Source organism: Xiphophorus hellerii, chromosome 7 (assembly GCF_003331165.1).
Source record: "Xiphophorus hellerii strain 12219 chromosome 7, Xiphophorus_hellerii-4.1, whole genome shotgun sequence".
Classification (NCBI taxonomy): domain Eukaryota; kingdom Metazoa; phylum Chordata; class Actinopteri; order Cyprinodontiformes; family Poeciliidae; genus Xiphophorus; species Xiphophorus hellerii.
In genome coordinates, this window is record NC_045678.1 from 6,904,702 (window position 1) to 6,917,276 (window position 12,575).

At 41.3% G+C, this 12,575-nt stretch overlaps 1 protein-coding gene across 1 annotated transcript in view; it reads left to right on the forward strand.

Annotated features, from left to right (window-relative positions):
* xpo4 (exportin 4) overlaps nucleotides 1-12,575 on the forward strand; it is a 56,936-nt gene that overhangs the window by 16,334 nt on the left and 28,027 nt on the right. Inside the window, exon 7 of the mRNA XM_032568672.1 lies at nucleotides 5,092-5,204. Coding sequence (XP_032424563.1) covers nucleotides 5,092-5,204 — 113 coding nt within the window. The remainder of the gene's footprint in view (nucleotides 1-5,091; nucleotides 5,205-12,575) is intronic.

A 12,575-nucleotide genomic window follows, 5' to 3' on the forward strand; every position in this document is an offset into this window, starting at 1 on the left:
TTATTAAACAAATCTTTCCACATTACATTTCTTTCTTCTGCTTTAATTTAACTCCTTGTTTTCTTTCTGTCGTGCGTTTGTGCCGGCACCGGTTTGAGAATTTTACAGTTGTTGGCACCTTGCAGGTCACAAAACTCTGTGGCGCACGTGGTCGACCCCCCAGCGTCCTGCCGGACCCTACAGGGCAGAAATAGACGATAAAAATCTGTGTCACAGTTGAGCGTACTGCAACGTACCGCTCCTGGCTGATGATGGCTGAGGTATTAACTTTTATGTTTACACATCGCTGTGATTGCAGACTCGACAACTCTTTGTGAGAACTTTCATTATGCGGGCTTTTTCACTTGCATTTGATTGAAACTTGTGGTTGGTGGTTAACATGGGCTGAGTTACCCTCTCTCTCTTTTTTTCTCTCTCTCTCTCTGTCTCTCATTTTCTTTCCCTCTTTGACAGTTTGTCATTACATCTCGTCTTTGGAGTGGAAAATTGACGTGGCGCATTAGGTATTCTGGAGCCTGCTGGAGTGGTTGAGATAGTAGCAGGTGATGTCTTTTAAAAACCCACAAACCACAGCCACATGTCGTCGTCACTCCGGGTTCATTACTCATCGTGTTGGAATGACAAACACACACAGACCGGTTCCTTTTTCTGGTTCTGATTGGGTGGGAACTAAACATTCAGAACTTCAGTTAAATTCAGTCAATGCAAATATTAGCAATAGCTTATGCTGTATTTCAACTGGATAGTTGTATTTGCATAGACAGGTAGGCGGACCTTACTGTCTTCAAGAAGTAAATCATGCAACATTGAATCTCTCTGTTTTTTAAACAGACTTTTGGTGCGTTCACACCAAACACGTTTCACATTCATGGTACATTTACAGTTGGGGGCACGTCGAGGGCCCGTAACGGCGTGTTTTGAGCGTCTAGCGCGGCGTGGCTTGACGTGTCTGGAGCATTTTGAGCGTCAAATAGGTCTGCAATGGAAAACAACATTTAGAGCGATTTTGACTCGTCTGACACACTACCGACCCGCCTCCACATAGGCTTTGAATGTAAAGCAGACATGCTTGATGCTCAAAATGCGTTTGGTGTGAACGTACCATCAAGTGTCTGCGTTCAAAGTGCACATGTGCTGAACTTGCAGCGTTGCTTTTTTTTTTTATGACGAGCAGAATGTGTTTGGTGTGAACGCACCAAGAGAGATATTTTGTTAGTGTTTCTTTTTATAGGCGAAAAAAGGAGCACATAGCAGTGGAATAAAAGGAAATTTTGGTTTATGTAGCATGTTAGATTCTCAGCTGTATTTAGGACTTGTGCCAGTCCGACACATGAACACACTTTGCTTGTTTGACTGAAAAGTCTGGTTCGTTTGGGGAAGTGTGAACATGCAGTCAAACTCTCAAAAAAGCCAAATCTGGTCCACCTAAAAGCCGAGGTCTCGGTTTGGTTGAAGTGAACGCAGGTGCAGTTCGTATGTATATATGAATGCCGAGTGGAACAGAGACCGCTCCAAAAGCAGGAAGTGGACTGTATTGCAGGGTATTCTGCATTAATACAACCAAACCATTGTGTCTAGCGTTAGCGGGAGAGATTACTCTTGGTCTTTTACCAAAGCAAAAGAGAAATTCTACAACCACTGAAATCTGGCACTACTCCATTTTTGTTTACATTTAGCACAAAAGGAAGCTGCGCTCATGTCTTTTTATGAGGTTTTTTGTGTTGTTTCCCAGATTAGGTCTTGTTGCAGCGCCCCTACAGTCGAGGAGGGGAACAGGTTTATTAAATGGTTGGGTTTTTGTCGACACACTACAGTGTAACAGCAAACCCCAACATGTGGAAATGTAACAAATGATGCAATTTTGGTCTCCAATCAAACTTGAGTTCACGGGACTCAGCTACCCCTCTCTAGAAGTATTTAGCTTGTGATCGTCCGCCACGTACTCTCTATTTTTAAAGAGTCCTTCAGAACCTTAAACAGGTGGCAACTTTTGTGCCCAAAGTGCGGCATGCCGTGTTGTTGTGGGGCGTGTGCGCCGGGGAGGGACCGAACTGGCGTCGGAGGAATGCGTGACCTTGCCGGCTTCTGCTGCCGCTTGGCTTTGATCAAACATTCCTGTGGAAGTTTCCGGCTTGTGCTGTCGCTGAGCCGCGGTGCAGCGATGCCGGCTGACCGCCGGGGGGGGGAAATGAGATTTAAAAAAAATATAATTTAGAAAAAATCAGTTTATGTTGATGTAGAAATCTAAACAGAAATGTAAGCTCAAAGTAATAATTGGATTTATTTTTGTAGCTGTGTTTAAAATTGCATCTGGATGGGTGAAGTCAATCAAAGTGAGGTGTTGTGGAAAGTGGATAATAATTAGTTTTACACTATTGTTACTGTTACAACCCATTAAAAACTGAAACCTTTTGGATAGTTACTAAAGGATTCAGTCTTAAAAATGATGATAAAATAAAATAATTCATTATAATAGATTATTATAACTGGATGTTTTTTGTGGTTGAGTGCTATGGACCTTACCAAGCTCCGCCCACAACCGACCCACGTGACCGCAAGTCTCACAAGCAAAGCCTCGCGGCGCGTTGTTTCTATGTAAACATGACTCGATTAGTGCATCATTTCTACCGGATTTTCACAATATATCAGCTACTACAATGGACAGAGGAACTAACAAGTTCATGTCATCATCTGGGAGGAGGTTACTGGTTTCTCTGTCACAAGCTGGTTGCAAACCTGAGGCCAGCAGGTGTCAGTCAGTTATGGTAGATCTGAAATTTGGTTTGATGACGTCAATATGAGAAGCTACAGACTGATAGGAGGAACCAAAGAGCTCTGTAAAGGTAAAGGCAAATCTTCTGAAGTTGGGATATAATTAATTTAATTTCACATAATTATCGCGGTAGAAGCCATTTGTTTGTTAAAATTTAATGAAATATATTTGTTCCATTTGATGTTTGTTGTGAATGACGTAAACTCACAAACGAACGAGGTAATTAGTCCAACGTTTAGAAACTACAGCGGCTGTAATGAGCCACAGCAAAGGTAAACAAAGGTAAAATAACCTGAACAGGTGATCAACTCAAAACCACTCCTACCTTTTTACTCTCTCTCTCTCTTTGTAGTTTAAGCACACCTGTTACCGTGGCAACCGCCTGCACCCCGCAAGACGAGCAAAGATTACGTTAAAAACACAACATTCAGTCCGTTACGATATCAAGTTTCCAGGCTTGATAATTATTTCTCGATTATTAATCAGCGCTTCCCTGAACACAGCGATGGTTGATTGACTAGCTGTACTTGGTGCTAACGTGGCTAACACGAGTAACAGTTTAGTCCAAAGCCTTTTCTGCTAAAATAAAATCTTTAGTGTATGTCAGATACAGACACATTGCATATTGATCTGCTTAGCTAACGTAAGACTGTGTAGCAGACAGGCTTCAAGGTGTAGAAGTTGTATCAGTTCTGCCATTATGCTGTACTTAGCTAACGGGAAGCTAAGTGTGTTTGTGAGACGGCCACGCACGTGACCACGTAGAATGGGCATCAGCCAATGAAAAGCGGCCCCTGAGGTAAGGTCCATTATATTGGGTGGTTTAATCTTTAATCTGACTTGGTGTTAATCAGTGGTGGCACACCTTAATCAAGGTTTCCCCCAGAAAACTTGCTAAGCCCGGTGGTTGGGTGCTGCAGTCGTTCATCCAGCGGCCCGTCGTGTTTTTGAATTAAAAAGTGTGTAAAGTTGACAGGAAATCTGAAAATATCACTTGATAATAATGTGTGTTTGGAAAATTAATATCTGAACACCAACTATAAAGTCTTAAAATGCAAACATTTTAAAAAGACTTAAATAAATAAGCAGTGTTTAGCCTGGTGGGGGCACAAGTAAAGCCTGGTGGCCCGCCAGACTTATAATACACTGGGGGAAACCCTGACTTAATAATGTCCTGTGCGTGTCTCCATACACACATTAATCAACTTATTGATCCCAAATTTATTATTCTTTTACTTTGGAAAATAGACTGTAGATGGAATAAATACAAGCAGGCGTCTCCATCAGGCCCTTTCATGTGGACGTTTTTGTTTTGCTGATGTTTGGTGAGTCGTAATAACAAGAGACAAGATCTCTCTTTTGAGTGTAGAGCACTGTGGGTGTGTGAACTGCATTCAAGCTGGTGAGAAACTGTAGCTTTAAAGAAGATGTGCTTCAATGAGCTTTGGTAAAGCTTGTTATGGGAGTGTGTGTGTTTTTTTTAAGACGTTTCGAACAACAACGGGAAGTGTTGCGGTGGTGTAGTTACAGATTGTGGGTTTAAGAACAGGCCGGTTGTGGATGTATAAACGGTTTAAATAAGCACACTGCGTCTGTGTTGTGGCAACGGGCTGACACAACCCACATTGAGTTTTTAGGTTAAAAATTTCAAGTTGGAGAACGGGCGATTAACTGAGAAGTTTTGGGGTTTTTATTTTTAAAGTGATGGGGAAAAAAACGGCATGAATTTCATCTTGGAAGTGGTCAGTCGGAAAGCCCCGGTGATTGGCCGAGGAGGGCTGGAGAGAGAGAGAGAGGACAGTAAGGAGCCTCGGGCATTTCTCCCAGAGGAGCGGAGTCTCAGATCTTAAGGAAACAGAGGAGAGAAAAGCGAGCGCACAAGCAGGGAGGCCGGGTGGAAGGGAAGGGGTTGAGCGAGAGGACAAGGAGCGAAGAGGCTGTCAGAGCGAGCGAGAGGAGGCGGGTGTCATAGACTGGAAAAGTCAGGGAAAACAGGAGGGTGAGAAAGAAGGACCCGCTTTAACTGCGTGGGTACAAGCTTGAGCAAATAAAGAGCCGAGGAAGAAAGGAAGACGACATGGAGCAGATCAGGGGGGGAGGCTGAGAAAACCCGACTCTTATTGTGAGAAATAGATTGACGGGGTTAATGAGAGGAAGAACAAGTATCAAGAGGCTTCTCCCACAAACCAGACCTAACCACTGAGACGGAGCCGGCTGACAGGAGCCGCTGCTTTCACTGTACTCCTCTTTCTCCTCCTATATTCTTCTCCTCCTCCTCCTTTTGTTGCTGTTGTGGGCCTTAACCGGCGGCGGACCACTGGGGCGCCACTACATCGCCATGTTCGAGGCCACGCAGAACGTCACGCTGAAGCCTACGGAGTCCTGGAGGGAGGCGCTGCTGGACACCCGCGTCATGGACCTCTTCTTCTCTGTGAGTATCCCCACAGGCCTGGGTTTTAATTTATCGGTTTGGGTCATCACATACTTGTTGCACCTAGAAGCTTTGATGGTACGATTCTTGTCTCCTACCTCCGCTTCCTGATATCTTGACATAAGTCAAAACTAACTTAAAAGTAACTTTTCAGCAAGATTTAGTTGCCTGTTTTAAGTCAATAATTCAGTAATATTGATCTAGAAGTATCAGTTATGCTGGCAGATTTTTTCATTTTAACATTAGGAAAAATGTCTTTCTGTGGGGTAAATAATCTGTCAGTGGAAATTGCACTTTTTATCACGATTAAGGCATTACTGACTCCTACATCTTCCTGAAATGTTACTCGATTTTCTTTTTTTGCAGTGCATCTTACACTGTTATAAAACAAAAATATATATAGAAAATTGTGTTTTTCCTGCTAAATTTGGAATATTTTCTCCACATTTCCATTAAAGTACTGGAGTATTTCTCTGCGGAGCTCTCCGGAGTGGTTTGTTTACTTCATGTCGGGCTGCGAGTCCTGGTTTAACCTCCCCTCCCCCGTTGGGGCTTTCTAAGTTTGTTCTTCTTCTGTGGCTTTCCTGAATGCACCATTAAGCAGATTTATAGGTGCTTTGCACCGGGCTCGTGTTACTGTGTTACCGTTCAGGAGACCGCCCGGTGAAGCAGATGTGTATTTTAGTGCAGCGCGTTCAAAGAGGCGGCCCACGCTGGCCGAGCGCTCGCTGTGGAATAGAGGAGTGGAACAAACTGGTCAGCTCCTCTTCCATTAAGCATCCGTCCAAAACTTCCAGCTGCCCATCGCCAGATAGTGCTCCTCCTCTTAACGGCCTCCAGGCATATACTACTTTTTTTTTTCTTCTTTCAGGTGTTATCTTACTAGACAGAATAGTTTGAGGACGATTCAGTGTACATCTCACCAAACGGCTAAAAATCGGATATATTAGCAGAAGGTGAGCAGGAAGAAAACGGGTCGGTTGCAAAAGATTCTCACCACAGTTCACCGTGGTTTTCATTCAACATGATGGGATTTGATTAGGGCTGCAACCAAGCACATCATAATTAACTAAAACTAGCAAAAACAGAAATGGGAGAAAAAAACATTTTTGTTAACTGAAATAAATAAAAACGGTAAATAATGTGGAAAAACTGACTATACTATGTGTCTATAAAACTAACTAAAACGTACTGAAATTATAGGTATAGTATTCTTTGTTTGTGAATCTATTTATTAGTCTTTCAAACTGATATGAAATAGATTTTTTCCCGCCTTACATACCAGCAGTTTACGTCAGCTGTTGGCAAATTACGGCACACCACACTCCTCCTAGTGGCACTTGGTCTAGTCCTCAAATAGCGACAGCAAAAGTTAGGAGAAAACACCAGTCAGTTGTTGTTCATCAGAAATTAAATACATTTTTGGAAATGGTATCTTCAGTTACTATTCATTACCCAATTGATGTATGCTTAATCGCAATACAATGCTTTCACTTTTTTTGAATTTTGCAACTGAAAATTTATCAAAACGTGAAAAAACTAAAACTACTACTAAAAAATTAAACTGAAACTAATCAATATTTAACTGATAGTATGTAACTAAAACAAGCAAACAAGCTCTCAAAACTGAGTTAGATGAACAAAGTCACAACGAAATACTATAATCAAAAACCCAAAACCATTATATAACCATTATATAACTAACGATTATTTTAGTGATCGATTAATCGGATAGAAAAAAATGGTCACATTCTGCAGATTTTTCATTGAACCACTTAAGCCTATTTATACAATGTTAGAAATACTTTAAAAGATGTAAATATACATTTTGGTTTCTTTTTTAAAAAGAAAAGAGACATTTTATTGCCTAAATGCAATAACAGCGTTCCTTTAGTGTACGGATGATCATTTGTAGAAATGGATGGATCTGCAGCTAAAAACACTTCTACTGTCAACATGTGAAAAGCTCAGCCCTTCCTGCTCAACACATCAATGCACCAATATCAATAACCAGTTAATAACTGGGTAGCAAAAGGTTATTAATGGGAGATTTGTTTTTAGCAGATTTTCATCGTTAAGGTTTTATTTGTACAGTTTGGCTTAATTAGCTCTCAGTGTGTTGTTCTTTCAGCAAGTGACCTTTTTGGAGTCCATTTGCTCCAGTTAATTAATCGATTAATAAATCTGTTGACAATTCAATAATCAATTCATCAAGATTAATTCGATTCATCGTTTCAGCCCTAGATTTGATCCCAGAAAAGGACGAAAATCCACCTAATAATTAGATTTACTCCATGAAATCAACTGATCAGAATCAGCCGACATCCAGCTTTGGATGGTCATAAAAAAAACCCACTTTCCTCTTTTTACAGTCAGTGAACGCACCACATAAAAACAAGAGATTGGTTTATCCAGAGTGCAGGAGAGTTAGACCTTTAGGAAATAGCTTGAAGGCTGAAAGTGTTTTGATGTTTTATTCTTTCTTGGTCTTTTTCATATCAATATTTATCACAATATAAAACAAATCACTAGTTTTGTCCACCTTTACTGTTCCCTGTTTCTATTGAGTGCAATCTGAAGATACCAGGAGGTTATTTTGGATTTTAAAGGTGTATTTTTAAAAGTCGAACATGTCATTGAACATTATATACATGCTCTGAATGAATAAGACGTACATTTTACACAGTTTTATTGAAGTTGGTGTATTTCGTACAACTGTAATGGAGACACTTTTTTCGCATCCCACGAGTCACATGATAAACAACCGGACGTCCCTACTGGCTGAAAAGACGAAGAAGATGACAGGAAGTGGTTGGAGGATGATGGTGCTGCATGTTTTCTTTTTTTTTGTGACTCACAATGGGAAAAAACGTATTCACGTTGCGTTTCTTTTCTAATGGTGGGTTTTTTTAGACTAGTGAAATATGGACAGAGTTTTGCACGCGTTTATAATGAAAATGTAGCTGCTGACGCTCTGGATGCATCTAGATGTATTCAGTCACAGCTCAGGATCTTCTAGAGGAACATTTCACGACTTGTGGCAAGGAATCAGACGACAGCGACGTCTCCGGTTGTGAGTGAGATCAGCTCAGCGACGCCGTACGGAAAGCTCGATTGTCCCCGGTGTCCGCCTGCGAATAAAAATGTTTGTCATTTTTCTGTCGGTTCTTTGCGCAGCTGGAATCTGCAGGACGTGCTTTGTGTTGGTTTCAGCTTCCAGGCCTCCGGTTTCAGCTCTCGCTGTGGTATTTCTAGTAGCTCAACTGTTTGTTGTTGTAAGGCCGGCGCGCCATCAGCTGCCGGCGTGAGTGAGTGTGTGTGTTGTACCTTCATCATCATTGTGTTGGGGTGCATATTTTACGTCTGCCGGTTTGGGTTTGTGTGTGTGTTGCGTTTAATGGCGTCCTTTGCTGTCTCAGCTGCTGTGTCTCCTCAGCTGTGTGTGTGGTGGTGAGGGGGTGTGTGTGACCCGGGTAAGTGTGTGTTGAGGGGGTCCTCAGACGCACGTGCCGTCAGGGTCGAAGTCCATTGCCGACCAGTGGCAAGATTACAGCCCGGCCCCAGGATTAGGGGCCCCTGTTAACAACCCCAGTAACCTTACCATAACACACTCGTCCTGTCTCTCTCCCTCAGTGGGTGGACGTCTGCCAGCCTCCTCTGCTCCTCCACTGTCTTGTTGCAAGCTAACGAGAAACGGTCGACTGTTTCATGCAGCTCTCCAGTGTCCCCATCGCTATTTATCATGCGATGGGGACTAAGGTCACTAAGGTTTAATTGTCGCTACCTCTATTTCCCTCGATGGAGCAACTAGGAAAATCTTGAAAGTGTTTTGCGTTTCAACTGCCACCAAGCAACTCGTTGTCTTTGCCCTGCAATGCCAGGTTCTAGCGGCAACCTGAAGGAAATTGGTGTCAAACCTTTGTGCGACTAAAAGATTTTGTTTGTGCCGCTCTCATTTTAAAGACGGATGTTTTCGGAGGTCATCAAAGATCAAAGATCCCCTCTGACCCCCCCCAACATTTACAAAGAATAAGCAAATTTGATGTCAGTCGACTGTTTTACAAAAATCCTAGAGGCATAATCCAGCACAATTAATTTTGTTAATGACAGTTTGATCTCTGGTGACCTCTGGAAACTTTCTTTAAAAAAAAATTTAAAAATTACATAAACATTTTTACTGCACAAACGTAGCACAGTTGACTGACGCCATAATTCATTTGATTTCGTAAATGTGGACCGGCTGGTTGACCTTTGATGACCTTTGATAAATATTGAAGATATTTATCAATATTTTCAAAATGATTGCAGCACAAACAAAAAATGTTGCCGCACAAACCGTTGACACCAAATTTCTTTTAATTTGAAGAACACGGGTTTAGGGACTTTTCCTTTCTTTTTATGGATTGTGCTCGAGGATGAGGTTACTGACTAAAACTTACTCATGTGAAGGCTCACGGTTTTATTTTTGGTCATTGACTGTAGCAGTTAGAGAGCACAGTTAATTTTATCCTTAGTAATTTTTACAATCCCTGTACGTTTGAAGGCAGCTTTCCTGTTCGAATGCCTTTCATCGTTTTAGTGTCACCTATTAGTGTCTAGATTTATGAATGCTATTTGCGATGCTGTAAAGTTTTTACATGCAGTGCGACCGTTATATTATGACTCCTGACATGAATCAGCAGCACTTCTAAACCCTCTGCTAACAGTATGGGAATAAGGGCGAAATGGAGTATTTTATTACCATGTTGGCACTTTTGTGATTATAAAACATAACTGTGCGGTCTTCAGAAACGGCGTACTCTGATCGGAGGGATGTGCAACTGAGTAGGATGTTTAATGTACATGGTGTACATTTGACAACAGACTATTAACAGTATATGAAAAATGAAAGCAGCGCAGAAAAACAGATGCTCAGTACCATCGGGAATGTTATTTAAAATGATTAAAACTGTGCAAATACTAACAGGGGTGTAAATACTCATTGATTTTCTTGGGAGCAGTGACGTGCAAACTTTTTGGCCTGGCAAATTTAAACTACAAAATGTATTAAATTACAAGTGGTTTTTTTTGTTGTTTTTTTTCACCTGCGCAAAATTTTCTTTTCAATGAAATTTGTACGCAATTAAAGATGCAAAATATAAAAAGGGATTCAAACTGTTGTCAACAATCTGTGACCCATAAAAATGTGAAAATTCAGTTTTTTGGGGGGGAGGGTTTTTCCAAATTTTTAGCCTTGCTGACTTGTACTCAGAGGCCTCCAGGCCACAATTTGGACACCCGTCTTATAGAGTCGAACAGCTGCTGGGAGGAAGGACCTCTTGTGACGCTCCGTGGTGCACCTGGGATGCAGCAATCTGTCAGCGAAGGAACCAAACCTAATCTGACCTAAACACGATGACTCTGCATTGAACGGACATTCTTTAAGTCTAGCAGCACTGTTATAAACATCTAGTGTATTTTCTAGGTCACTATGGCAACAGTGTTGTCAGCAGCAGAGAATCAAAAACTGGGTATGTAGTAAATTTGAAATTCGCTTTTATTTCCAGGGGTAAGCATGAGGGGGGAAAACGGTTTTTGGCTAATCTGTGCGTTTTGTGACGGGAGCAGCCGTAAATCCTGAAGTCAGTAAACTAATACTGGGGTGAGATCATTATCGATTGTATTATCCAGACCCTGGATATTCTGTTTTATTCTGTCTGTGTTGTCAGACAGAATAAAAAAATATATATTCTGGAAATACGTTTAAGCAACAATGCAGTCTGTCCAGCTGAAGAGACGCTCACAGCCTCATAATTATCATTCTGTCTACTAAGAAAACGAGCCGAGGTACAGACGAGAATGTGAACAGGGCTAAATGTGGAACAAAAAAACCCCCCAATGAATCAAATTAAAAGGAAATGAGAGGAAGCCGAAGAGAAACGATGGACGGGAGGGGAAAAGAGGGAATTGTGATTGTGAGCGGCGGAGCGTTTACGGGATAAACGGTCTGTTGGAGATTGGAAACAAGCAGACGTTTATTTTTCCTTCAGAATAAATGCTAGCTGCTCTTCAACACGGACCGTCAGCACCACAATAAAAAAAAAAAGAAAGGGAAGGGGGCGGGGGGGAAGAGACGACAAAATATATTCACACTAAATCTTATAATCGATGCTTCAACAAAATGTTTTTATTCCCGAGTGGGAGAGCAGCAGTTTCAGAGAGGGAAGAAAAATTGTGGATGCAACACAATCCATCGACAATAAAACAATAAATGAACCAGCACACTGCCGTCGTTTAAAAAAACACACAAAAAAAAACGACTGGTTTTGCAGCATGATGTCATGGATTTAAATTATTTTTTAATTTCCCTGTTCAGTTTTGATTTCCAAAATTAAAAGTGTCTTTAAACACAACACGAAAATTGGTCTGAGCAACAAAATGTGGGCTGAAGTAAACAAAAACAAAACACCCAAAAACCCCTTAAATATATGGAGTCTTTCCTCCTGTTCACCATCCCTTCAGAAAACACATTGTTTTGTTTTTGGCTTGATAATGATCTCAGATTTGCCCATCACAGGCTGTACCATATAAAACATTATGTCGGATTAATTTAGGCAGCAAGAAGAATGAAAATTGCTGCTCTTTATAGTCTTGGCATGCACTCGTCCCCACAAAGGGAGAAAACTGAGGCCGGGGTTGTACGTGTTTACTCAAACAAACCCAATCAGCGAGGAGAAGAGGCTGCAGCAGAGCCCTGCAGGCACACGGTAACATGATCTGAGAGGGAGGCGGATGGTGGGAAAGACAATAAGTTGGAGGCGCGGTGTTGATTTTAAAAAAAGGACAGAAAGACGAGCCTCTTAGCCCCCCTGTGGTAACAGACACCAGGCTTTGTCTGCTATAAATATCATTGGCACCGGCTCTCTTTCGCTCTCTCTTCCTTTTTATTTTTCTTTGTCAACCCTCCTTTTCATCTACTTTACTGCGTAATATCTTTTTCTCTTAAATTTTTTCAGTCCATTTCCTCAGTGGGGAAATCATTATTTTACTGTTATTTATACTGGAGAGTATAAGTAATTACTCTCCAGATAATCATTTTTTAAATAATTTCTCTTAGCATTGCCAGTTTTTGAGTTTCAGTACTCAATGTCTCATTTGAACTGGAGTCAATTCTTTAGATTAACTTTAGATTCTTCCACATAATGCTAGAGTTTATGACCATGTACCTTCACCATTACCGAAGCAAAGCAGGTTTGGAGTAGACCTCAGCTGAGTTTGTTCTTCAGCAAAGGGCTTTTAATTTTCTAGATGAGAACCTTGTAGCCCCTTTGAGTCATAATTGTTAGTTTCTCCCCAATTTCTTAACCTTAAATTGATTCAAGATTAACTAAT